The sequence below is a fragment of the Sycon ciliatum genome, chromosome 2, assembly GCF_964019385.1.
Source record: "Sycon ciliatum chromosome 2, ocSycCili1.1, whole genome shotgun sequence".
Classification (NCBI taxonomy): Eukaryota; Metazoa; Porifera; class Calcarea; order Leucosolenida; family Sycettidae; genus Sycon; species Sycon ciliatum.
Genome location: NC_088644.1, coordinates 43,313,683 through 43,336,872, shown reverse-complemented (window position 1 = coordinate 43,336,872; position 23,190 = coordinate 43,313,683). Strand labels below are relative to the sequence as shown.

The 23,190-nt window shown below is 47.8% G+C and overlaps 2 protein-coding genes across 4 annotated transcripts in view; both read right to left on the bottom strand.

Moving 5' to 3' along the window:
- The window catches only part of LOC135810210 (uncharacterized), a 6,490-nt gene extending 837 nt beyond the window's left edge, over positions 1 to 5,653 (bottom strand). Inside the window, exons 1-3 of one of the 2 annotated variants that reach the window (XM_065323680.1) lie at positions 3,017 to 5,653; positions 1,984 to 2,032; positions 1 to 932 (exon numbers count right to left, since the gene is read on the bottom strand). The exon at positions 1 to 932 is cut by the window's left edge and continues 837 nt beyond it. In XM_065323680.1, the coding sequence (XP_065179752.1) occupies positions 622 to 932; positions 1,984 to 2,032; positions 3,017 to 5,653 (2,997 nt within the window). In that variant the 3' untranslated portion in view covers positions 1 to 621. The remainder of the gene's footprint in view (positions 933 to 1,983; positions 2,033 to 3,016) is intronic. The other variant, XM_065323681.1, reaches the window with a different exon arrangement.
- Positions 5,654 to 6,056: 403 nt separating this feature from the next.
- LOC135810214 (uncharacterized) lies at positions 6,057 to 20,946 on the bottom strand. Of its 2 annotated transcripts, none has more exons than XM_065323685.1 (4): positions 19,975 to 20,946; positions 18,989 to 19,055; positions 17,587 to 17,639; positions 6,057 to 6,195 (listed from the first exon to the last, which is right to left on the bottom strand). In XM_065323685.1, exons 1-4 carry the CDS (start codon positions 20,867 to 20,869, stop codon positions 6,128 to 6,130), a joined length of 1,083 nt encoding a protein of 360 aa, XP_065179757.1. In that variant the 5' UTR covers positions 20,870 to 20,946; the 3' UTR covers positions 6,057 to 6,127. The 2 variants fall into 2 exon arrangements, with proteins under 2 accessions (XP_065179757.1, XP_065179758.1); XM_065323686.1 differs by lacking the exon at positions 6,057 to 6,195 and adding an exon at positions 10,634 to 11,475.
- Positions 20,947 to 23,190: the final 2,244 nt, after the last annotated feature.

The window sequence follows — 23,190 nt, the reverse complement described above, 5'->3', positions numbered from 1 at the left end:
TTGGTCATCCAAATTTGTTACAGTCTTAGCGTAACGAAACCAAAGGGAAACAAACTTAAAAAAGCAAAGGATGGCCGTATCTACTCAAGATTATGCACACTTGTCATGCGGGAAATGAGGCACTAATGACTTGGTTTGATTCGGAGGTCAACACTCAGGAGCCTGAGAAAAGCCCTGCAAACACCATGCATCACAGGGGGGGGGGGGGGGGGGGGGGGTAGAGGTGGGAATGTAGCACCAAGGACTCAAGGATACAAAATTTAATACATGTGTAATGGAAATAGATCAATTATTCAAAATGAAAGCACAGACCAAACATACTGAAATTGCTGGATCGGTACATGTGCATAGGTGCATACACCTATTCACGTACACACGCGCACACACACACAGACACACACACACACACACACACACACACACGTACACACACACACACACACATACACACACAGACACACACACACACACACACTAGCAAACAGGTAATGAAACCCACTTGCACACAGATACACCCACGCACAACCACATGTAGACATGGAACTGGTAACAGCCAGTAAATACCGCAGGGTGATGATGCTGTTGTGCTGATGGCTTGCACAGACCTCGATCCTACCGACATTACTCATCAGGCATCGCTTCACGCATTCGCTTCAATCCAATCCGTATGAACAATTGGGTCAAGGATGTGCTCTTCTCGATTGCGTTGTAGAGGTCGACAAAGCCATCTTTTCCTGCTGACTCCACGGACTCCAGCAACATCTCACAGTTATGCCTTTCCTTCCCATGTAACCGCTCAGTCTCCATCAGCGTGTGCACCTGAGACAGTGTCAACAGCCCATGCTTCTCAAGAGTCCTTCTCAAGTTTGCTGCAGGGAGGTCGCACAGCCAGGGACGGATATCGCTGACATACTTAGGCGACTTGAACCAATCTGGTGTGTGCAGATAGGGTGACACAAACGTTTCAATATTTCTTCGCATGCCGTTGAGATTGATTTGCTGAGCCTAGCCACCGGCCAGGGATTGTGCTCGGGGTTGTGCGACTCAAGTTCCGGTGAGTCCCAAAACACAAGACTCTGGCCCATCAGTGCATACTTTGCGGAAGTTCAATGTTGGATTCATTTTCTGTGAAGTAGGATAATAGAGCTTGGGTTGAAATCCTGAATTCAAGTGCTGCAATTTCAAATGTTTTCCTACTTCACAGAAAATGAATCCAACATCAAACTTCTGCAAAGTTTGCACTGATGGGCAAGAGCGTAATGCTTTGGGAATCGCAGGGAGTCATACCACCCAGCACAATCCATGGCCTAACCTTTCTATGGGTTTTGTTTTTCAAATATGGTCACTGCATACATAAATGGCACAACACAGATAGTGATACCTCCCGAGTAACAAAATAATTCGTGTTCGCCTTCAGCATGCGGAGTCTAAGTCGCAGGGAAGGTTATTGAGTTTTTAAAAGGGATTTTAGAATGCAGGTAATATTCCGGAAAGTACTGTATGTACTTCAAACTAGACAATTTCAGAAGTTAGGCTGAACTTTGAATGGAATTCAAACCAGCCTGTTTTGCAGCCATGTCAAAGACACCACAATTCTAAAAGCAAATTTGAACAGTTGGAAAGAAACAGACTAACACCAAGGAATGGCTCGACTCTGGTCTCACAACAAACTTCAACATGTCAGTTATGAGTTTACACAAAACATATTTTGAGTGAAAGGTCCACACTGATGAGACTATTGCTCGACAATTCCTTGCTGTCAAGCTGTTCCAAAAACGGCACCATCTCCTCCCTATTGGTTTGCCCCACAAATAATGGGCCTTGAGACCAATGCAAATGTGAGGCATATAAACACCCAGTTGTTTTCCCCTCTGCTCACCCTGAATGTGAGAGGGAGTCTACTAGTACAAACTGCACCAAGATGCAAGTCTCTAAAACGCTTTCCGGAGCGAGCACTCGAGGAATGGGCAGACGCGTACTTACATTCACCATCTGATCCTCCTGGCCTAGCTTCACCACCACGACCATGGCTCTACAAAGCAAACACACACACACGCACACACACACACACACACACACAAACACACACACACACACACACATGCACACACACACGCACACATGCACACACACGCACGCACACGCACACACACACACACACACACACACACACACACACACACACATGCACACACACACAAACACACACACATACACATGCACACACATGCACACACACACACACACATGTTCACACACACACACACACACACACACACACACACACACACACACACACACACACACACACACAAGAAAAAACAATGAGCCAAAAAGTAAACTACTTTGTTCTGAACCTAGCTGTGAGCAATGTGTGGCAAAACAGAGCATATCCGGGGTGATGATGTCATTGATTGATCGGATGATGTGGGAGTCTGTACCAGTGGTCTGTGTGTAACTATTCATCCTGCATTCACACTGTCAATACCCATCCCATCAGTACAACTACAGTCACTCCTGCCATGGCAATTCAGTCATAACATGATGTCATACGTTGGTAGAAAGTACACCGTGAGTCTTACTGGAGGTATCCGTTAGCCTTAGGTGTGAGATGGCTGGGTGTGAGGTGTGAGACGTGTTGGCTGGGCGTGAGGTGAGGGGGGGGGGGGGATTTGAGAAGCACGGCTTAAGTTCTAGCAAAGGGTTGCGCGTTTGTCCTTCCCTAATTCCAAGTCATACTGACACCATGGAGATGCTTTGCACTAGATTGCAGTATGTGTACACTGTCTGTCTATCCCTAGTGGGCAAGCATACAGCGCAGGTGCAAAGACGAGGCGGTCTGAAATAGGGTTACATGTCGGCCCCAATCATGCCTTTACCTAACTTTTAATTTTTTTCAACGCATTGGTTGGATTGTGCGCTTATCGCATGCAGAAACACCCGGAATGGTAAAGGTATATCATGAAGGATGTGTGTACACATTCTAATAAAGTAAAGTGCGTACAACCACACGTACCAATTCTGATAAATCACAGGCGACCGCATCAGTGCTTACACTCTCTGCAGCGCGGCTGTTATACTTGCTGCTTCTGCTGCTTCTGCTACCGTGGCTGCTGCTATGGCGCCTGCTGCTGTGGCGTCTGCTGCTGTGGCGTCTGCTGCTACTGCTGCTGCTGCTGTGGCGTCTGCTGCTGCTGTGGCATCTGCTGTTGCTGCTGCTGCTGCTGCTGTGGCTTCTGGTGGCGGTACTGTTGCTGCTAGCGGCATAGCTGGAACTGCTGCTATTGCTTCTGATCCAGTAATGAATGTAATCACAAGGCAATGTCGTAGACTCTTTACAGCGTCCGCACTTATGCAACTCCTCAGCGTCGTCGTCTTCCATTTCAGCGTAGTCCAGCAGTTCATATCCAGACAGCTCGATAAAGCCGATGTCCCTCCGTAACTGACAAGATGAGGTTACGGCTCGCCCAGACGTTGACCGTCGACTATTGTGCCCAGATTCTCCGCCATCATCATCTTCATCGACGACATTGGATATGCAGCGCTGGCATTGGAAGCATTGCGTCCACTCAAGACCAACAAAGCCCTGGTCTTTCAGGCTGCTAAGGGAATCATTGATCACGTCCAGCAGCTGATGGGTGGCGGCAATCACCTTCTCCTTTGATTTGGACGATGACTTCACTTCCACCAGCAGTCCAATAGGAAACCAGGAGATACGGACATGGTGCTGACGGCCAAACTTGAACGAGATAGCTGCGTATTCAACAACAGGGTTGCGGATGCCCTCATACGACTTGTTTGATACACAGTAGATTGCCATGCGACTGAAGACGGCCGGTGGGAAGAAAGCACATGAAAACTTCATCACCAGAAGAGGTGGACTGTACTGCAAATTGGCTGGAAGAGTCTTCGCTCTACCTCGCTCACTGATGCAAAATGGAAGAAGATACATGTGCTCGGTTGGCTTGACGGCTGATATCTCAGAAGCTAGGCCAAAATGACACATGATTTCCATGAGTGACTGTTGAACGCATTGATCCAGTTTCCAGACTGCCGTCAGAAGTGAAGTTGACATCCGTCCCTCTTCCTGCAGAGCCTCGATTTCTCCTACACGACCCAGGAGACGACGGCCGCTGTTGTCCCGATCATAGGAGAGGACAACCAGTTGCACGAATAGCTGTAGCAACCAGTCCACGTTGAGAAAGACAAGACTTTCAGCAGTAGGATCTTGCCAGTCGCTGCAAATCACAACACCAATGTGGTGATAGTAAGACAAAGCAGCACGGATCTCCTTGTCTGACATAGACCCATTTGACATGAACTTTGCCAGCTCCTTGAGCTCTGCAAAGGTTGCATGCATGCGTAGATCCGGCGGCATTTGGTTTGGCCTTGGTGTTTGCTGCTGCTTTGCTGTAGCTGCTACTTGAAGCCTGGTAATTGCTTTCTCCAGCTTCATCTGGTTGAGGGGAATCATGTCAGGCTCAAACAGGCAGATGTCTTCAGTCAAGTCCTCGAGGAATGTGCTCATCTCCGACGCGGGATGTCCGGGTTGTTTGTTGCTTACAAAGTATGGTCCAACCAGTTCAAGGTGAGCGGAATTCAAACGCTTTGAAATGCCCTTGACAACAGCAATTATTTCCTTCTTTTTCTCCTCGACATCGTCGACCAAATCTATGTGGGTTGCAACGAGGAACACCTTTGGCTTTGTCTTCCGTAGATCCGTTCCAGTTCTTGACTGGTGTGCGGTGTGCACGCTTGTGGTTTTTGCTGCCTCCGGGTTTGGGTTGGTGCTGGCTGGACTCTGCTGCATGCGCAAAGACACAGTGGATAGCCACATCAGCAGGAAATCTTCATGAGTCATTCCGGGAAACAATGGCTCGATGGAGACAGACTTTCCTTTGTCATAGCGGAAAACTTCAGTGTCCACTTTGTCGCACAGGTCTTTGCTGGCATCGAACGTGATCACGAACATTGCACGCCCTGAAGCAAGGCAGATGCTCTGTTGCGTTGCCATTGCTAGCTGACCACCACAGTCCCAAAACTCAACACTGGTTCGTTCGGTTTGATCCTCTTCGGTCCGTATTTGTTGCAGTTCTTCCATGATATCGTCAGCAATGCCATCAAGAATGCCTGGTGACCATGGCAACTTGTTAGTTCTATCTTCCTGATTGTGGGACATGTCCATGTGAGAGTCACCATCAGGAGTATGACTGCTGTCATTGCTGATCTGGATAGCTGACACACTGATGTCTTCCTGTGTGGTGCTGGAGTTGCTGGCTTCAGCCGCGGCTGCTTCTAAACCCGCAGCTGACGATCCACCAAAGGCTGCTTCGTCCCCTGGTTTAATGCCACCAACAAGTTGCTGCTGCCGCTGCTGCTGCTGATGCTGAGTAGCTGCAGTCATGAGCTGTGCAGACAATTCATTTTTTTGGATGCAACTGAACTTCGGTAGCAGTGCGACATCTTCCTGACTGTCGTTGGCTGGCAGAGTAGCAAGGGTTCGCCTGACGTCCACGCCTTCTGTGCTGTCTTTATTGGATTGGAACTCGTCGCCAAGAATAACTCGAATCAGATTGGACTTTCCAGTACCGTACTTGCCGCAGAAGAAGATTCTCAGTCGACGGAGTTTAACATACCGTAATGTCGCGTGCATTAGCCGGGGCTTATATGCCTATAAGCCGGTGATGGAGTCAGGCTTGTACACAAGACAGGCTTATACACGAGACAGGCTTATATGACAAGCACCACTCAATGACCAGGCTTGTATGCGCAAACTGCTGACTTTTGGACGTCAAAACCAACATTTTCCAACGGGATTTTTTTTCAACTTGCCAAGGGACAAGACGGAAAATGCCATGGGAAAGGTAAGTTTGAAGCTTGAAGAGTGCTGCATGGCCGTCGAGCGCAGCTGGTGTTGATTTCCGCATCTTCCCACGTTTTCCGCGTGTGCAAGTGTACGGTACCATGCAAACATGAACATGTAAAAGGCGCGCTCACCAGTCTTGCGTAGTAGCCCGGCTTACGCACGCGACACGTGGCGCGTCTCGTGTACTGGCCCGGCTTATGCATGCGACAGGCTTGTACGCGAAAAGCTGTTGCAGATTTCATGCTTCTACACGAGACAGGCTTATGCACAAATCCGGCTTATGCACGCGACATTACGGTAGCATGTTGAAATGATGTCATCCAGTTCAGCTGTGCATAGTCACACACACAAACACAACACGAACAGTTAGAATGGTTACATATAGATATGCAAGCCCATTCTACTGTGTCTATTCTAAGGTGCATTGGGTTGGGCCAAGAGGGCACCTGAACCCCAGAGGCCTCCCTGGGGCTACGTAGCCCCCAGACATGCCAACCTGGAGGATTGAATTCCCTGGACAATGAGGCTGAATTTCCTTGATTTGGTCCGTTTTCCCTCGACACCAATTTTTTTAGCGCATCCATCATTAGCAGATGTATTTTTCATGACTGCTGCACAATCAAAAGGGATGTCATTGCATTGAGCTGTAACTGCACAAGTAAACTTTCTGTTGACTACCGTTATACCGACGATCCGTTGCAGTTCCACATGGGGTTTGTTGTCTACTACGTGCTACATGCTGTGTGCACTTACAACGGATCTACAAGTTCGAGGAAACACTGAAAAAAAAGCATCATAAAAAGGAGAATTTCGATTTCAAAAGTTCCATCTCAGTCCCTGGAATTTCCTGGACTGTCCCGGGACAAACACCCTATTCCCAGGACTGTCCCGGGAAACCCTGGACGGTTGGCATGTATGAGGGCTAGGGAGGCCTCTGGGGTTCAGGTGTCTTGTTGGTCTACCATATATAGGTATGTGTATGCGTTTGCTACTATATACATGTACGTCAGGCGCCTGCATCTCTGCAAGACAAGATGGATTCCAGAGCCTCACTGGCATTTGGCTGACCTCATGGACGTGTAGTGTTGTACATGTGGTCGCGCTTGTAGCTCTGTGTCGTACATGCGGCTGCGCGGGTGTCTTTTGTCGTACATGTGGCTGCGCTTGTGTCTCTTTTGTCGTACACGTGGCTGCGTATGTGTCTCTGTGTCGTACATGCTGCTGACCCGTGGTACACGCCGCTGCGCTGTCTTGGAATGCTTTGTACATGCCGCTGCACCGTCTTCTGTCCCCTCCGTATGCATTATTTCTAATCTCGTCCCCGTTGCATACACATTTTCTCGTCTGGTCTCCGTTGTATTTGTCTGGTTGCCGTCTTGTGTCCGTCGTATTTCCCCGTCGTTCGTCTTTGTCTCCCGTCCTGTTCAGGCCTTGTTGTACTTTGCACAGGCACCTCTTTAGTATCCCTCACCCCACTTTTTCCCCTCTTTTCTCCACGTCCCCATAATAATAATATTGTCTTGTCCGTTTTGTTGGAGCGCAGTCCTCCAGTCACCTTACTGAAAGCAAGTTAGAGAAAACGCTCTCTCCCAGTGTGCACGAGTCTTTTGTTGTTGTGTGGAGTGGCGAGGAGAGCAACAGTTCGTCGGATTAAACTGACGACATTACTAAAGAGGTGCCTGTGCAAAGTACAACAAGGCCTGAACAGGACGGGAGACAAAGACGAACGACGGGGAAATACGACGGACACAAGACGGCAACCAGACAAATACAACGGAGACCAGACGAGAAAATGTGTATGCAACGGGGACGAGATTAGAAATAATGCATACGGAGGGGACAGAAGACGGTGCAGCGGCATGTACAAAGCATTCCAAGACAGCGCAGCGGCGTGTACCACGGGTCAGCAGCATGTACGACACAGAGACACATACGCAGCCACGTGTACGACAAAAGAGACACAAGCGCAGCCACATGTACGACAAGAGACACCCGCGCAGCCGCATGTACGACACAGAGCTACAAGCGCGACCACATGTACAACAGGTGCACCTCACCCTGTGGCTCCGGCTCCCGTTCTGGTTCAGCCCCCGGGTTCGGTCCCCACCCCTCCTCCTTCACCCCCGGGTTCCCCTCCGGGTACGCCCCCGTCTCCTCCGGGTTCCCCTCCGTCCCCGCCCCGGCCTGGTACACCCCGACCCAGACGTTCATGTGTGTTGTCGCCTGGGGGTTACGTCGCCTTAGAGGCAGGACAGGGTCAGCTTCCGTGGAAGGGGTGGTGATTGCTTGAGGCTGCGTGCTCCAGTTGTTTCGGCTGTTTTTGTCACTTTTCTTGCTCGTTCTAGTTATCGCGCCGCCGCGGCCCCGACTTCCGTCTATTTCGCCATGACGGGGTCGGAGTGCTCTCTACCGGTTGCTCCGTTGCCTCCCCCGCTCTGTCCACCGGCACCTCCAGCACTCCCGTTGCTTCGCCGTGTGCGCCGTCGGTCTCGCCGCTCGAGACAGCGCCGCAGAGTCCGCCGGGCAGCGCAGCAAACAGCACCATGCATGTCACCTGATTCACTGTCAGCACTATCCGCACCCTCTTCACCTGCACCGCGGCCGGCTACGCCTCCTGTCCTGGAGGACTTATCCGATGTTGTTCCTTTGGTGGACATTTATTGCTATAACGATCTCGCGTAAGCTGCATTTTTCTCTTGCATGTGTAATTTTGTTTGTCTCGACTGTTGGGTGGGTGGCGTACTAGGTTGGTGCTGTTCAAATAATCAAGATCCAAAGGGACAACTACAGGTCGAACAGCTCGCCAGCCGGGGTCCTCTGCAAAATCTGTTGCTTGCAGGTTCCGTTTGAGTGATGCACAGTTTTGCGGGGCTCCCGACTGGTGTTAACCCTCCTGGCCTACTCGTCATGCGTTCAACAGTCGTGACCCCACTTCTTTTGTGTTTTATTGTCGCCTATTTATGTTGTTTCACATTTCATTTCCCCGGTCTTTCTGTCTTCTTCTCCGGTCTGTCTTCTCCTGTTTTTTTATATATACACTTCCATCCACAGGAGTGGATGTCTTTTTTCGGTTGGGGATAGTGTTGTACATGTGGTCGCGCTTGTAGCTCTGTGTCGTACATGCGGCTGCGCGGGTGTCTCTTGTCGTACATGTGGCTGCGCTTGTGTCTCTTTTGTCGTACACGTGGCTGCGTATGTGTCTCTGCGTCGTACATGCTGCTGACCCGTGGTACACGCCGCTGCGCTGTCTTGGAATGCTTTGTACATGCCGCTGCACCGTCTTCTGTCCCCTCCGTATGCATTATTTCTAATCTCGTCCCCGTTGCATACACATTTTCTCGTCTGGTCTCCGTTGTATTTGTCTGGTTGCCGTCTTGTGTCCGTCGTATTTCCCCGTCGTTCGTCTTTGTCTCCCGTCCTGTTCAGGCCTTGTTGTACTTTGCACAGGCACCTCTTTAGTATCCCTCACCCCACTTTTTCCCCTCTTTTCTCCACGTCCCCATAATATATTGTCTTGTCCGTTTTGTTGGGGCGCAGTTCTCCAGTCACCTTACTGAAAGCAAGTTAGAGAAAACGCTCTCTCCTAGTTGGCACGAGTCTTTTGTTGTTGTGTGGAGTGGCGAGGAGAGCGACAGTTCGTCGGATTAAACTGACGACATGTAGTATCCATCACTCGCCTCTTTTAGCTGGCAAAGACGCCGGGTTGTATTATTATTATTATTATTTAAAGAGTCGGCGTGGAGAAAGCAATTTTATTAGTGCAATTAACCCTTTAAGAGCCACAGGAAATTTTCAAAATTCTGCATTTTTTCGTGTTCCTTGGATCATAGCTTCAGTTCTACTCACTCAATCCTCACAATCTAGGGCTTCCTGGAAAGGTATCCGCGAGAGGAAGAGAATGAGGTTGATCATGATAGCCAGCACACCGTCTATCCAGCGCTAGATCACAGCGACAGTACGAAAAATGCCCGAAATGTGTCCAATTGCGTCCCACTCCAGATATTTCATTTTACTCGATCGTGGAGTTCCAATTTTTTCGCTGTGTACTCTTGACAATATCAACAGTGAAACCCGTGCAAATTCGAGTAAACCAGCGTGACGAAAAGTCTCAAAATTCTCAATACCAAAGTCGCACTGCGCGCTTTTGAAATTGCCGCGATCGCGGCTCAACTTACGAGTGATTTATCTCAGGAACCGTTGCTCGCAGCGCTTCGCGGATTGTTTCTCCCGACAGGTGAGAGTTTTCTCTTCGCCCTGGATATTTCGATCACTGGATTTGAGCGAGATTGGACTGAGTTACGATCTTTTGAAGTTTTGCATTTGAATGCGTTGTTTACGACGCATTCAAGTATGGGGCGGCTCTTAAAGGGTTAAGAGTATAATAGATGCAGACATGGCCAGACAACAACGAGTTCATGGAATTTTTTAAAAGGATTTTATGTTATTTAAAATCGATTTTCGTGTTCCGCTCATCAGTGAATAGTATCGGAACTGAGGGTACTGTGCACTCAGTTATATATGTTAGCACTATGTTTGACACCTATTATGTAATGCTGTAGCACTTCCTTTTTTTTGTTCACACTTTTAATTATGCTTTTATAAAAATTTAATGTTCTTTTTTGTACACAGTACCCTCAAGTCCGATACTATTCACTGATGAGCGGAACACGAAAATCGATTTTGAATAACATAAGATCCTTAAAAATTCCATGAACTCGTTGTTGTCTGGCCATGTCTGCATCTATTATACTCTTAATTGCACTAATTATTATTATTATTATTTATTTAAACAAACGGCGAGGAGAAAATAATTTGATAACCGCAATCAATAAAATTAGCTGAATCGACATTTGTGTACTTTATTCATGTAATGTAAAAACGGTGGAGACGATGTGCAATAAAACGATGAAAATATGAAGAAATGGTGTAGAGAAAAAATATGGATTCAAACAAGTTTTCGTACAACACTCATCAGGAATCATCTAAGTTAGAGAAATAACACTAAGAACAACAGCAGTGACATTTACAATTGTGAAAACAATCAAAGCGAGAGCAATAACGAATGCGTGTGCTAACAATAAAATTGCAAATGGAAAAATGAACAAACAAGAGAAGGAAAGAAGGAAGGACAAAGTGATAACACATAACAGCAGTACATTTCACCTAGAACATTAACGGCCAAGCTTGGTCGCACCAAACACGACACGTTACTTGAACAATTTCAACCCAAATATACTATACTTCTGTACACACAAATTAGGCTTATACAGACGCTGATAGATAGCTTCCAACACTTTTAACTGTAGTCCATAACCATGACGACCACGGCACAATACAGTGAACGAAGAGTCGGAATACGAATTGCAACAATCAGGACTAGCTAGCAGATGATTGTACACTGAAGACTTGCTACCACGAAACCTACGCACAACACTAACACTCTCACCATCACTCCCATCACTGCTCTCCGACTCACTGCTCCCTCCGCCGTCCGTTCCATGATGTGTGGCACGAAGTTCTCCCTCCCACGAAGTTCTCCCAATCCTTTCCAATTTCAATCACTTTCTTTCACCTCTGATAGTTTCCAGAAACTGACCGTGGTTGGTCCCCTGAGGGAGGGAAAAAGACCCAAGTGCCATCAGTATGTGTGGCACGTGTTGTGAGCTGCCTTTGGAGTGAAAAACTTGTCAGCGCCTTCTAGGTTCAGCCTGGTCCCATAGCTCAGTGATTAGAGCATTGCTCATGACAAGCAGGGTTCCAGGTTCGAGTCCTGGTGGGTCTGGCGTTTTTTTTCTCTTTTCAGGCAGTTCACTTCCCCGACTGATCCTTTGAATTTGAAGTTCTCCCAATCCTTTCCAATTATTATTATTATTATTATTATTCTGTCTCTGACGAAAATGTTGAACGGCCTCTGCTGGGATGACGACTACACCATAGCTCAGTGGTTAGAGCATCGCTGGCTACAAGCGAGGGTCCCTGGTTCGAGTCCTGGTGGTGACAGTCAATTTTTTCTTCAGACTTTTCCCGTTTGTCTCTTTCCCTCAAACCAGTTAATATTATTATTTTTAATATTATTTTAAAACGAAGGTAAGTTATGGGTCGCAAGTATCCACGCAAACACACATCCAGTCATAATAAGGCACTTGTCATAAGTATCCGAACGTTTTCGGTCCCTTCTCATCAAGGATTATACAGGGAATGGCTCAAGTTGGAAAGACTAAGACTTATATAGCGTAAAGATAATTAGATAACAACACTCGTGACAAGGTGGAAAATTATCAAGTTTAGCACGACACAAAACTCGAAGGAAAATAATAATAGTGACAACAACATAGTGAGCAAATTAAGTTACATTGTTACCACCTCGACGAGGAGTAACACCAAACAATTGTAGCGACAACACATTTTCTTTCTGTACGCAAAGTTCAGGATCTAACTTACGGATATACAAAGCTTCTAACACAGCCAAATGCAACGCACATCTACCACGTGACAATATTGAGAAAACATTATCACTGTACAACTCAACTGTCTCCTCCAATGTCTCGTCATCTCGCCTCTTCGTGGCATCACCACTATCTGTCTCTTCGCGTTTCCGCGGCCTTCCACGTTTCTTGACACTAACCGTTGGGTGCGCGATACCCAGTGTCCTTTCCGCTACGTCTCCTCCATTGCGGATTTCTATTGAGCTTCTTACTCCAACTTGTCCGGTGTCCGATATTGAGGTTAGTTTTCTTATTATGACTGGATGTGTGTTTGCGTGGATACTTGCGACCCATACCTTACCTTCGTTTTAAAGTATTATCCGCCTCCGACCACTTTTAAAAATTATTATTATTATTATTCTCCCTGACCTTCGCTTCCCTTCAACCACGCAGATCTTGATGCTAGAGCAATATCGAATTGCGCTAAGATGTAGTTAGGGACTCAGCAGGGTCAAGCAGGACACAGAGTGTCCAAGTTCGGCAAGAAACATGAAAATTCCAACATGTTGGAATTTCCATTTCGGCGCGTTTCCGTACGCATGGCGCCCCAAAAGCCAGCAAAAATACGCACAAACGCGTGGCTTCACGTGAACACAGCTTAAGTGTTTGTACGGTTGCAGGACATAGAGTATCGCTTCGCGACACGGGGGCTGATTTATCGTTGTGAGAAACAATACATTTTGGCAACAGCGTACTAAAATTAGCGTTCATCTTGCTAAAGGTCGAACCCAAATCTCGCTATTTTCCCCTTACGGTAATACCGTTACAACATAACGTTTTTTTGCTAAGGGTGTCGATTGTAGGGGAAGAGTGTGTTGATCCCTACATGGGAGCTCGCGGTTTTCCTGCCGACTTGAATTCTCATTTGACTGACTCACAACTGCCATCCAGAGCACATGAGAAGTCCATCGAACCGTCCACTCGGCAAACCTGCAAGAAAGCACCACTTCCTGCTCAATACACAGTGTTTCGGGGAATTCACCCCTCATCAGTTGAACTTGAGTAGGCTGAGGAAGATTATGTCTGAAGAGCACCACACCACCACAGTGCTCGGCTCCAGGCACAAGCATCACCAGGGATACGAACTTACAGAGACGCTCCGTTTCCAGCGCGACAAACACCTCGTGAACACCAGATAGCAGCGCGAGTCAGTGTCGCTCATGGAGGTGCTGAACAAGCGCTGAGGACCGTTCGCCATTCACAACGTTGTTGCCTCCAAACCATTCAAGTCAAAAATTCAAGTCGGCAGGAAAACCATGAGCTCCCATGTAGGGAGCAACACACTCTTCCCCTATCATCGCCGAAGTCGCACCAACCTCTTCTTCACAGTGTTTATTGTAGTTATTATAATTACTACGCTATTGTGCTAGTTTATAAATGTGTAATTTTTCCTATTTTCTTCAACACATGACCCCCACTATCACCCTGCATGCATTCCCTCGATAAACCTCGCATACATAGTGTATGTATTACATACACTTTTTGCCAAGCTGCTTCATGTTCTGATCCTGCAGTTGAAAGCACTAAAGCTGTCTTTGATGGTACGGTACGGGACATGTACGGGATAGTGGCAGGCATGCCCGACGCCAGAAACACACACACACACACACACAAACAGAAATACGAAATACAACAGTGTAGACCCCTGGCTAGTGCCAGACACTACTAAAGTAACGTCTTATAAATAAGTGAGAAATACATTAGAGGCATCTTACAGCTTCATCCGCAGAGAGTAGCTGGGTGGACACACCCACAGTTTGGTGGACACATTCCCATCGTTTAATTTCGAACCTGACGATGGCAATTTTGCCGAAACGTTGTGCGTAAAGGAGTTGGTTCGGGTTTGCAGTGCTTTGGGAATGGGTGTGTCCACCCAACTACTCTCTATGCCTTTTAAATAGCTTCTGGAATAGAACAAATTTCGGTTCTATTGATAGTAGTACAAGTAACAGTGCCATTAGTACAGCCACACATTATCTAGAAGACAATGCTGGTGGGTGCCTTCTTCCTTTGGACCAGGAGAGGGCGGTTTTCGATGTCCTGAGGGAGAAGCACCCGGATCCTGTCAACAGTGATGAGGGTATTCTGTTGGATGACGAGCTGATAGTTCCGGAGAGTGTGCTCTATGAAGGCATAACAGTGGCACGTATCAGAAAGTCATGCCGCATGATGTCAATGAAAGGCACAGCAGGTCCCTCTGGCCTGGATTCAGTTGCCTGGCGACGCATGGTCTCCACGTTCAAGGCACCGTCCAATACTTTGTGTTCAGCTCTAGCTCGTGCCGCCCAGTCCTTATGTACTCAGGCTCTCAAGTCGAAACATGAATGAAGACGGTGGCGTATCTACTTGGTTGGGTACACCGCCCATGGTTTAACCCCAAGCAGTATATTATTACTCAACAAAACGGCTTTCGTGACACTTTGTGTCTGCGCTATGGTTTAGCTCTGAGTAGTGTGCCTTCATCGTGCGTCTGTGGCCGTGACATGACGACTCATCACGTATTCACGTGCCCTGGCGGAGGGTATCCTACTCAGTGCCATAACCAGTTACGGGACCTCTTTGCCGACACACTGGCAGAGGTGGTGTGTGACGCTGGTGGAGACTGAGCCCCAACTTACTCCATTGCAGGATGAGGCTTTGTCAGGCAACACTGCCAATGGCGCTCGTGTGGATGTCCGGGCTTGTGGCTTCTGGTCGCGGCAGCAAAACGCCTTTTGATGTTAGGGTTACTCACCCAAGGCCATCTTTGCTGTCGCGATCACAAGTAATGAGCCAATTGGTGGATCACAAGCGTCAGAATAAGCGCCATTAAACCGAACGTATCAACAAGGTTGATCACGGATCGTTCACGCCCCTGGTGTTTGCCACGAATGGCATGTGCAACAGAGGCCACCATTTTCCTGCGTACTTTAGCTGCACGAATTCACGACCATCACTGTGACCTGTCGTATTCCCTGGTTGTGAGGCAATTGCGCTCGAGGATCAGTTTGTGCCTTGTGCGGTGGCAAATTACCTGCCTTTGTGGTGCCCGTGCGTCCAATGTCAGGAGGCATGCTGGTGCCGGTGCTCATACTCATAGCTTCGTCATGGAGTGCCGGGCCCGTGTTCATCTTTTGACCTGACTGTGACCGTCAATGTTCTTCAAGTTTCACATGGACTGACTATATTTATTTAACTCAGATGGAGAGCCAAGGATTAAAATTAAAAAAGAGGACCATAAGTTTACAAGTTATCCGTTTTGTCCAACACTTAGGCTAACGATTATAAGCAGGATACTGTTGAGTCAAAATGTGCAAAAATTAGCACAAAACTGACTGATGTGTTACTGACATTCAACACCCTGATGCTTAGCTGCATCACGTCTGGAATGTGGGTCTATTTGATCGCTTTCATAACTTAGAACCTTCCAAGTTGGAAGGCTGTTGGTTTGCGCATTCCAGACGTGATAAGCATCAGGTCGTTGAATGTCAGCATCACATCAGTCAGTTTTGTGTTAATTGTTGCACATTTTGACTCAAGCGTATCCTGCTATACCGTAAAGTACTGTTGATCCGCCCCCTGTCGATGTTCTACCTGTGAAACGATTTCGGCGTATACAATGAAATACGATGTTGAACCGACGCTTGCACTGCTGTACACAATACGTGCCAATCCAGGATGAAAATGTGCACAATGCAGCACATCGAGTCTGATCCTCGACGTTGTTGTACATCGTACTGCATTTCACAGCCTTGATCTAATTCCCGCCCCCTGCCGAAAAACCAGCTGGGAAGCGACATCGCGTGGGGGGGGGGGGGGAGGATCAACGGTATTTTACGGCAATCGTTAGTGTTGGACAAAACGGATAACTTGTAAACTTATGGTCCTCTCTTTTTTAAGTTTATTTATTACCCCACTATTCAAACCAGATCCATTCTTGTTGTTGTTGTTGTTGTTGATTTGTTGTATGTTGAAAGTTTTGCTTTGATTTGCTGCGGAAATGTGCTGACTGTGTTTTATCCATATTTGAGTGGGTCTATTTGATCGCTTTTTAGTGGTTTCTATTCCATGCTTTTCAGTGTGTGAGACTTCATTCACTCTTTTTCTCTTTATTTTCTTCTTCTTTTTAGGAAATTGGATGTATCTTGCATCCATACCTTCATTTGCTGTTGCTTTATGCCTTCTGTTTGATGGTTGCCGTTGCTAATTTGGATTGGAATAAAACGATTCGCCCAATAGTACCACTAGTGGTGTGTGCGTGTGCGCACGTGTGTGTGGATGCGTGCGTGCGTGTGTACAGTCCATTCATTGGAAACTGGCACCCTAACTTTTTGGTGTCTCTCTCACATAGTTGTAGGTATCGTGAAAACAACAGTACATCCTGCATTGTGTGACCCGTGCAATTACTCCTTGCCACATTTGAGGGCAGAAATGTCCAAGAACAGGGAAATAGAAATTCAGCCAGGTTTTACAAAATTAGGACATGTATGCCATGGCAAAATGTGTGGAGAAGCAGATCCCAAACCCAGATTTTTGAAATTTAAAGTGGGTTTTTGATCCTCAATTTGGCCCAAATCGGACTTTCAAAAGTCACCGGGACTGTTTCGGATGAATGGACTGTAGTTGTTGATTAGTAGCAATTGTGTGTGTGCTTTTAGGGTGCAATTTATACCAGGCTTTCTGAGATCCACTTACTGGCCTCCTCTAAGGTTCTCTGTCTGCTCAGAGTAGACTCTGGAGCTGTTGTACATTGACTAAGCATTAGTGAACAAATGAAACGCGAACTGATTGTGATGGTGTCTGGTGATGCCAGGTATAATAATTGCACAAGTACTGTGTACATTTCCCTCACTTACCCATCTCTCTCTCTCTCTCTCTCTCTCTCTCTCTCTCTCTCTCTCTCTATCTCTGTCTCTGTCTCTCTGTCTCTCTCCGCCATTCCTTCCTCTCGCCCCCCCCCCCCCCCCCCTCTCCCATGGTGCTTGCTGTGTACGCCGATCCCGAGACCCTTGGTGGGGGAGTCCACTGCATCTCACCAGCGCAGCTCATGTAGCGCCCACACATCCATTGTTTTTGTTTTTTTTGTCTTCGTTTTGTCTCCCCTTCTTCCGTAGGTATGTGCAATGTGATAAAAAAAATGTTTTAATGTGCGTGTACAATACTCAGCAATACAAACCATGAAATGTCAGTGTATGCTGGCACAGGAACCCATCATGGGTCCTAGTGGTTTTGCCTAGAAATGAAGGTCGCATTTACCTTTGTCAATCGTGGGACTTGTCTGCTCATCCATAGGCTCATCTGAAGTTGATCTGTGGGACAAATACCAAGAACCGTGAATTAGAACGGAATGAAAAACCAGTACTTAAGTACTGGCGCACGCGCGCGCGCGCGCGCACACGCACACACACACACACACACACACACACACACACACACACACACAGCACCAACAACTCAGTAAAGAAAGAGAATTTCAAATAAAAGCAACAGAGACGCAAAGGACATGTGGATAATGAGCTACTTATGTCGTAGTAAATAAGGGGCGGCACGGATCTTGAACAGGTGGAGTGAGACCATATCCTTAACTTCTCTGGGAAGAATGAGCCAAACAGAAAAAGCAATAAATAGAGGGGAGCGCAAAAGAGTGGATGAGTTACACTTGGGAAGCACAAGCGAGTCCCTAGTTCTTAGAGAAGACAACCAATTAAAACACATGCGATGAGGTGGAAACAAATCAAGCTTAATAGAATGGACAACAGCAGCCAGGTGTGCACTGCGTCTATGTGATAACGGAGTTGTGTGAGCGAGTTTATAAAGAGCGGATGATGAGAGTATGCGGGGTTGACGGAGGAGAATTTTAAGGATTTTCTTGTGGTGTATTTCAAGCTTTGCAGCAGTGGACGAAGACAATCCAGCCCAAGACGTATCGGCATAATCGAATACTGGGCGAAGATAGACTGAATAAAAAAGAAGCTTGCTAGAGAGTGGGAGCAGTGGGAGCAGTGGGGGGGGGGGGGGAGAATTCCTAAGGATTTACTTGATTTTTTTACAGATATATTCGATATGGGACACCCAAGAGAGTGCAGAGTCAATTACAAAAAAATGTGTGCATGTGTGAATGAAATTATGGCTCAGTATCATTATTATGCTGAGCAGGAGAAGATTCACCCGTACGCACTACTATAAGCAATGTAGCAGGACGGGGAAGCCGATACAGTAAAATGTGTCAAGGCGACCACTCTGATAAGGCAACCACCTGTCCTAGTGGACCAATACAGATAGGACCAAGGGATGTTATTTCCAGTCGAATGACCCCGGCTGGATAAGGAGACCACCTGTACACAGCGACCATATTTTGTAAGGTCCTTTGAGCGGTCGTCTTAGACAGGTTCCACTGTACCATGGATACTGGTGTGAAAATCAGTTATAGACTGGTGTTCACATCTTGGTCATGTGACTAAATTTGTGCACAAACTGGTCATGGCGTGTGGACAGTGAAACCAACATGGCCGACATCGTGTGACCCATAGATGCAAGGGTTGAGCAGATTTGGAACCAACATGGCTGTCCCTGGATTGTCATGTGATAGATGTGAAACAATTCAATGCAGGTACTCCCCCCACCCCAGTTCTTCGGCAACACACGACACTGTACTCACTCTGCTTGTTGCTGTTGATGCAGTCGAGCTCCGTGCGTACCCTTCTGTTCCGACCCCCTGCGCTTGACTGGACAGCAAAACATGCGCGTGTGTCATAATACGCGTGCACGCACACACGTGCAGCGTACACATACACACACGCACGCACACGCACACACACACACACACACACACACACACACACACACACACACACACACATACATAATCTTCATGCTCTGCAATGATACCCATGTATGGCAAAGTACCATTGCCCCCCCCCCCCCCCCCCCCAAGCTGTGTCACTCTCTGTGTCGTTATATATTCGGCTTTCGGCTGGGGCGGCTGTTGACATGTACAAGGTGATACAATTACACGAAAGATCAGGCTTGTCCTCCTGCATTGTGCACATTTCCATTCCCCATGCACCATGTACCATGTATACGCCCGTCGCAAGAGTAGCACGCAAATCTGCAACTGCACTGGATGTGCACCCACAGATTTTCTCTTATAGTAACGATAGCGGACAAGATCTGAATGAGACAGATCAAGACTTGCGCCAGATAACTGTCTTTTGGGTGCCGAAGATCGAATCGATATTTTGTTCTCCCTTCGCCGAGACTGCGCTCACATGGATGGAGTCACCCGCGGCCAAGTCAATAAATTCCCTTTCTTTACCCATTGTGCAAACTCAAGCTGGATACAAATCTATTTCATTCCTTGGTGCTGACCGCTTTAATGCGCTTCCCGAATTCCTTCGCACAAATCATATCCCAATTCATTTCGCCAGGAACTTAACACATTCATTCATCTTGGGCACCCTGTAAGAAGACCTTAGGGTCTGTTGGGAATGCCCAAGTAAAAATAATAAAGTACAATACTTGAATACAAAAAAATTGTTCCACTTCCTTTTACCAGCAGGAAGAGTGGGTGGGTGTGTTGGGGCTGAAAAACACTAAAACGTTTCACTTGGAAAAGACAATCGGTAACCCCGGACAGCCCCTTACCTGATTCCTCATCATATTCTTCAACATTATCGGCTGGTAACCATGGTGATGGATCCTTCGCCCAATTTCGGAGGTCTTTCATTGGCTTTGTGTCGCGTCCATACTCGTCCCGGAGCTTCACAGCGGAATTATGCTTATCACCACCGCCGACGTGAATCCCTACAACATAGCCAGTAGCAGAGGCCGTTTCAGCTTCGCCTTCTTTGGGCAGAAGGAAGACGGGCGAGCCACCTTGCCCACCGCTAGAGTCAACAAAGTAGTGAAGCTGATTGTCGTGCTCTGCAAACTCAGCACGGCGGGGCTCGTCAACCCAGTATTTGCATTTCTCGGCCGTCTCTTGACGGCCACCATAGTAGGTGTACATTGGATATCCGCACATGCGGACGTCATCCTCTTCCTTCTGGCACTGGGTCGCAACGCCAAGAAGGTTTTCATCTGCCCAGTATACCAGCGGACACTCGCAGCGACTCTTCTTGGCTGCTATTATGCCATAGTCGTGTCGAAATTGGTCAAGATTGCTATTCGTCTTTGAATCCTTGGCATTGTCCTTGTACCAGTCAGGAACGATCAACCAGCCATTCTCGTTCTTGCGGGTTATCTTTCCCTTGGTTAGGAACTGGTGCTCAGATAAATCGCTGTAGATTTGTACCCAGAGCCAGTGGCCGCAATTGGTGCAGAGCAGATTATGTGCGGCAGTCGCGAAGATGTACTCCTTGCTAGCTGCATAGTTCAGATCGCTGAGTAGGAAGCACGTTCCTCGATAAGCCAGAGTTTGGTCTTTGTCGCAATTGTCGCAGCCACACTCCAGAGCAAATATGGAATGAAAGGGACTGGCCGTTTCAGCAGATGGCTCGGCCACGCTTACTCGCTTGTCGTACGGTTTTAGAATAGGCATAATAGAGCTTAGGGCGATGATAGAAGATTACTCCTCGAGGGCCTCCATCATGCCGGTTCACATGGTTCAGGGCTCAGTTTACGACTCCCTGTGCCGTTCGCACGTTCGCTTGCCTTTCAGGCTTTCTTGGTGTTTGCAGTGCGCGGCATAGCGCCCACTTGCACTTGTACAGTGTAGTAGTTGCTGCTACTACTTGTACATGACGAAAGACGATAATCGATTATCGGTACGTACACGACCGTTTTATTTGAATAGGGAGGTTGTGCATAACGAAAATAATTCGTAACTTAGACGTAGTCTGGGCACGAGTAACGAAAAAGGAAAGGAACTAACTAACTTTCGCGTCCGATCGCGAAACTAATACCGTACTGGCAATATATGTTGCCGCAGTGAGGCCATGAAACGTTACATTGGCACATGTTTGCCGCACGCAGGGCGTTACATACAAAGTCGCACAGGAGCCGTTACACAGGTTTCTATATTGCCGCAGTCCTTTTTTTGCTATTGCAGGACTTCCTGCTGCGTCCAGTTTTGAACTTTTCACCACGCGGTACACGTGCTTTCACAGTTTTCAGCCTTTTTTGCAATGAAAAGATCGCCGCACCCCGCCGGACGCGCGTTACGAACTCAACGAAAATTTGTCGCACTAGCCTGGTCGCGCGTTACGCCGCACCCCCCTGCGTTACGCGTTACGCGGCAACATATATTGCCAGTACGGTATATTACACAATCATACACTAGTTGCGAGGGCAAGACGCTCTGATCTTGCCCGAGGTCTGTGAGTGATCTTGCCCGAGCTAGGTCGAGACGCCCGAGGGGCGCAGCCCCGAGGGCGTCTCGACCGAGGGCAAGAACACTCACATGACCGAGGGCCAGATCAGAGCGGCTTGCCCGACGCAACTGTGTATGATCGTGGTTCATACATGGCCCACCTCCCGAACAACGGTTTCCACTTACATCCTTTGAGCCGCGTAGACGGTATAACTAGTAAGTAGTATAACTTCAGGGCTCACAGTAGGCATGCAGGATCGACAAAAGCGTCGTGCGAGGGCGGGTTTGGTGCACGTGAGTCGCGTGACCCCGGGAGAGTACCGATCGTGTACATCCCACGCATCCAAAACAGAACAGAAAAGAGAAAGAACCCGAGTTGTACTTGTACCATGTGTACTGTTCTCGTAGTTTTAGAGCCGATGTTCGCGATATTTTGAAGGAAAAGGCGAAACGCAACCTGTGCTAGTCCCAGTAAAAACAACATGCCATGTTCGACCAAGAGCTGATCCTACAATGAGCGATCGTGATGATTCCACAGGTAAGAAGACAAACAAACGAGTCAGAGCTCGCCAGGCAGGTAACGCCGAGAACATGATGATACCACACGGAGCTGGTGATCGGATGGAGGTGAACGGGACCAGCAAATCCACAGGGCGTTTGTCGAGGGCCACTGAAGACCAGGTTTCCCAGGGTGCCAGTTCCTCCATGATGGCGAAATGCGCTGCCACAAGAACTCCAGCGAGAATAAAAGCACAGCAACCAACGCCGCGGGCGAACTGAGGAGAGAACACTGAACAATCTGTGCACAATGATTTTCTCTTCGACGGCACGCGTTGCTGTTCTGCTGCATGCATGCGTTTTTCTTGTTGTTTGATCTTCACACATTTTCGCGGTTGCGCGCCGCTAGGACTCGGGGTTACTAAAATTAGTACAGAGCATCTCCCCTTTGGTCGATTTGGACAATCAATGGCTCAAAATTTTCAGGAGACCCTGGCAAAGAAATTTACCGAGACGTTTTTGGATATTCCTTTCGAATGCTGTACTATATCTCACGAAGTTTACGCATATGCTCTGGCATACCCGTGTGAGTAATGAAAATTTGTTTCGGTAAATCTTTTGGAACACCTGTCATCTGTGCCTGGGCCAAGTCTAAGCTTCGTAGAACCAGGCTGAAGTGCTGCTAACTCCTTCAAACACCCCCTACTTCGAGCAAAAATGCGACGAAATGCTGACTGCTGATTGGCCAAGCTGGCATTTTGGAGCACGTGCACCGCCCCCATCTAATCGACGCTTTTCTACGCAACTGTGAGCCCTGAACTTTTAAAGCCTTTTTCTTTGCTCAATGCTCAAGAACAAGTAGGTTGGTCGGGGACGTGGTGGCTACACTATCACTCCTTTGCTGACACGCGATGATCTTATCAATTTTCGCTTACATCAGTACATGAATGATGAAGGCCTCGAGCGTAGATCTATTGTGCTACGCGCCTTGGCCAGCGCCCGGGCCTTGGGCCAGCCTGGCCGTACGCTCATCGGAGGCATGGTCATGTTTT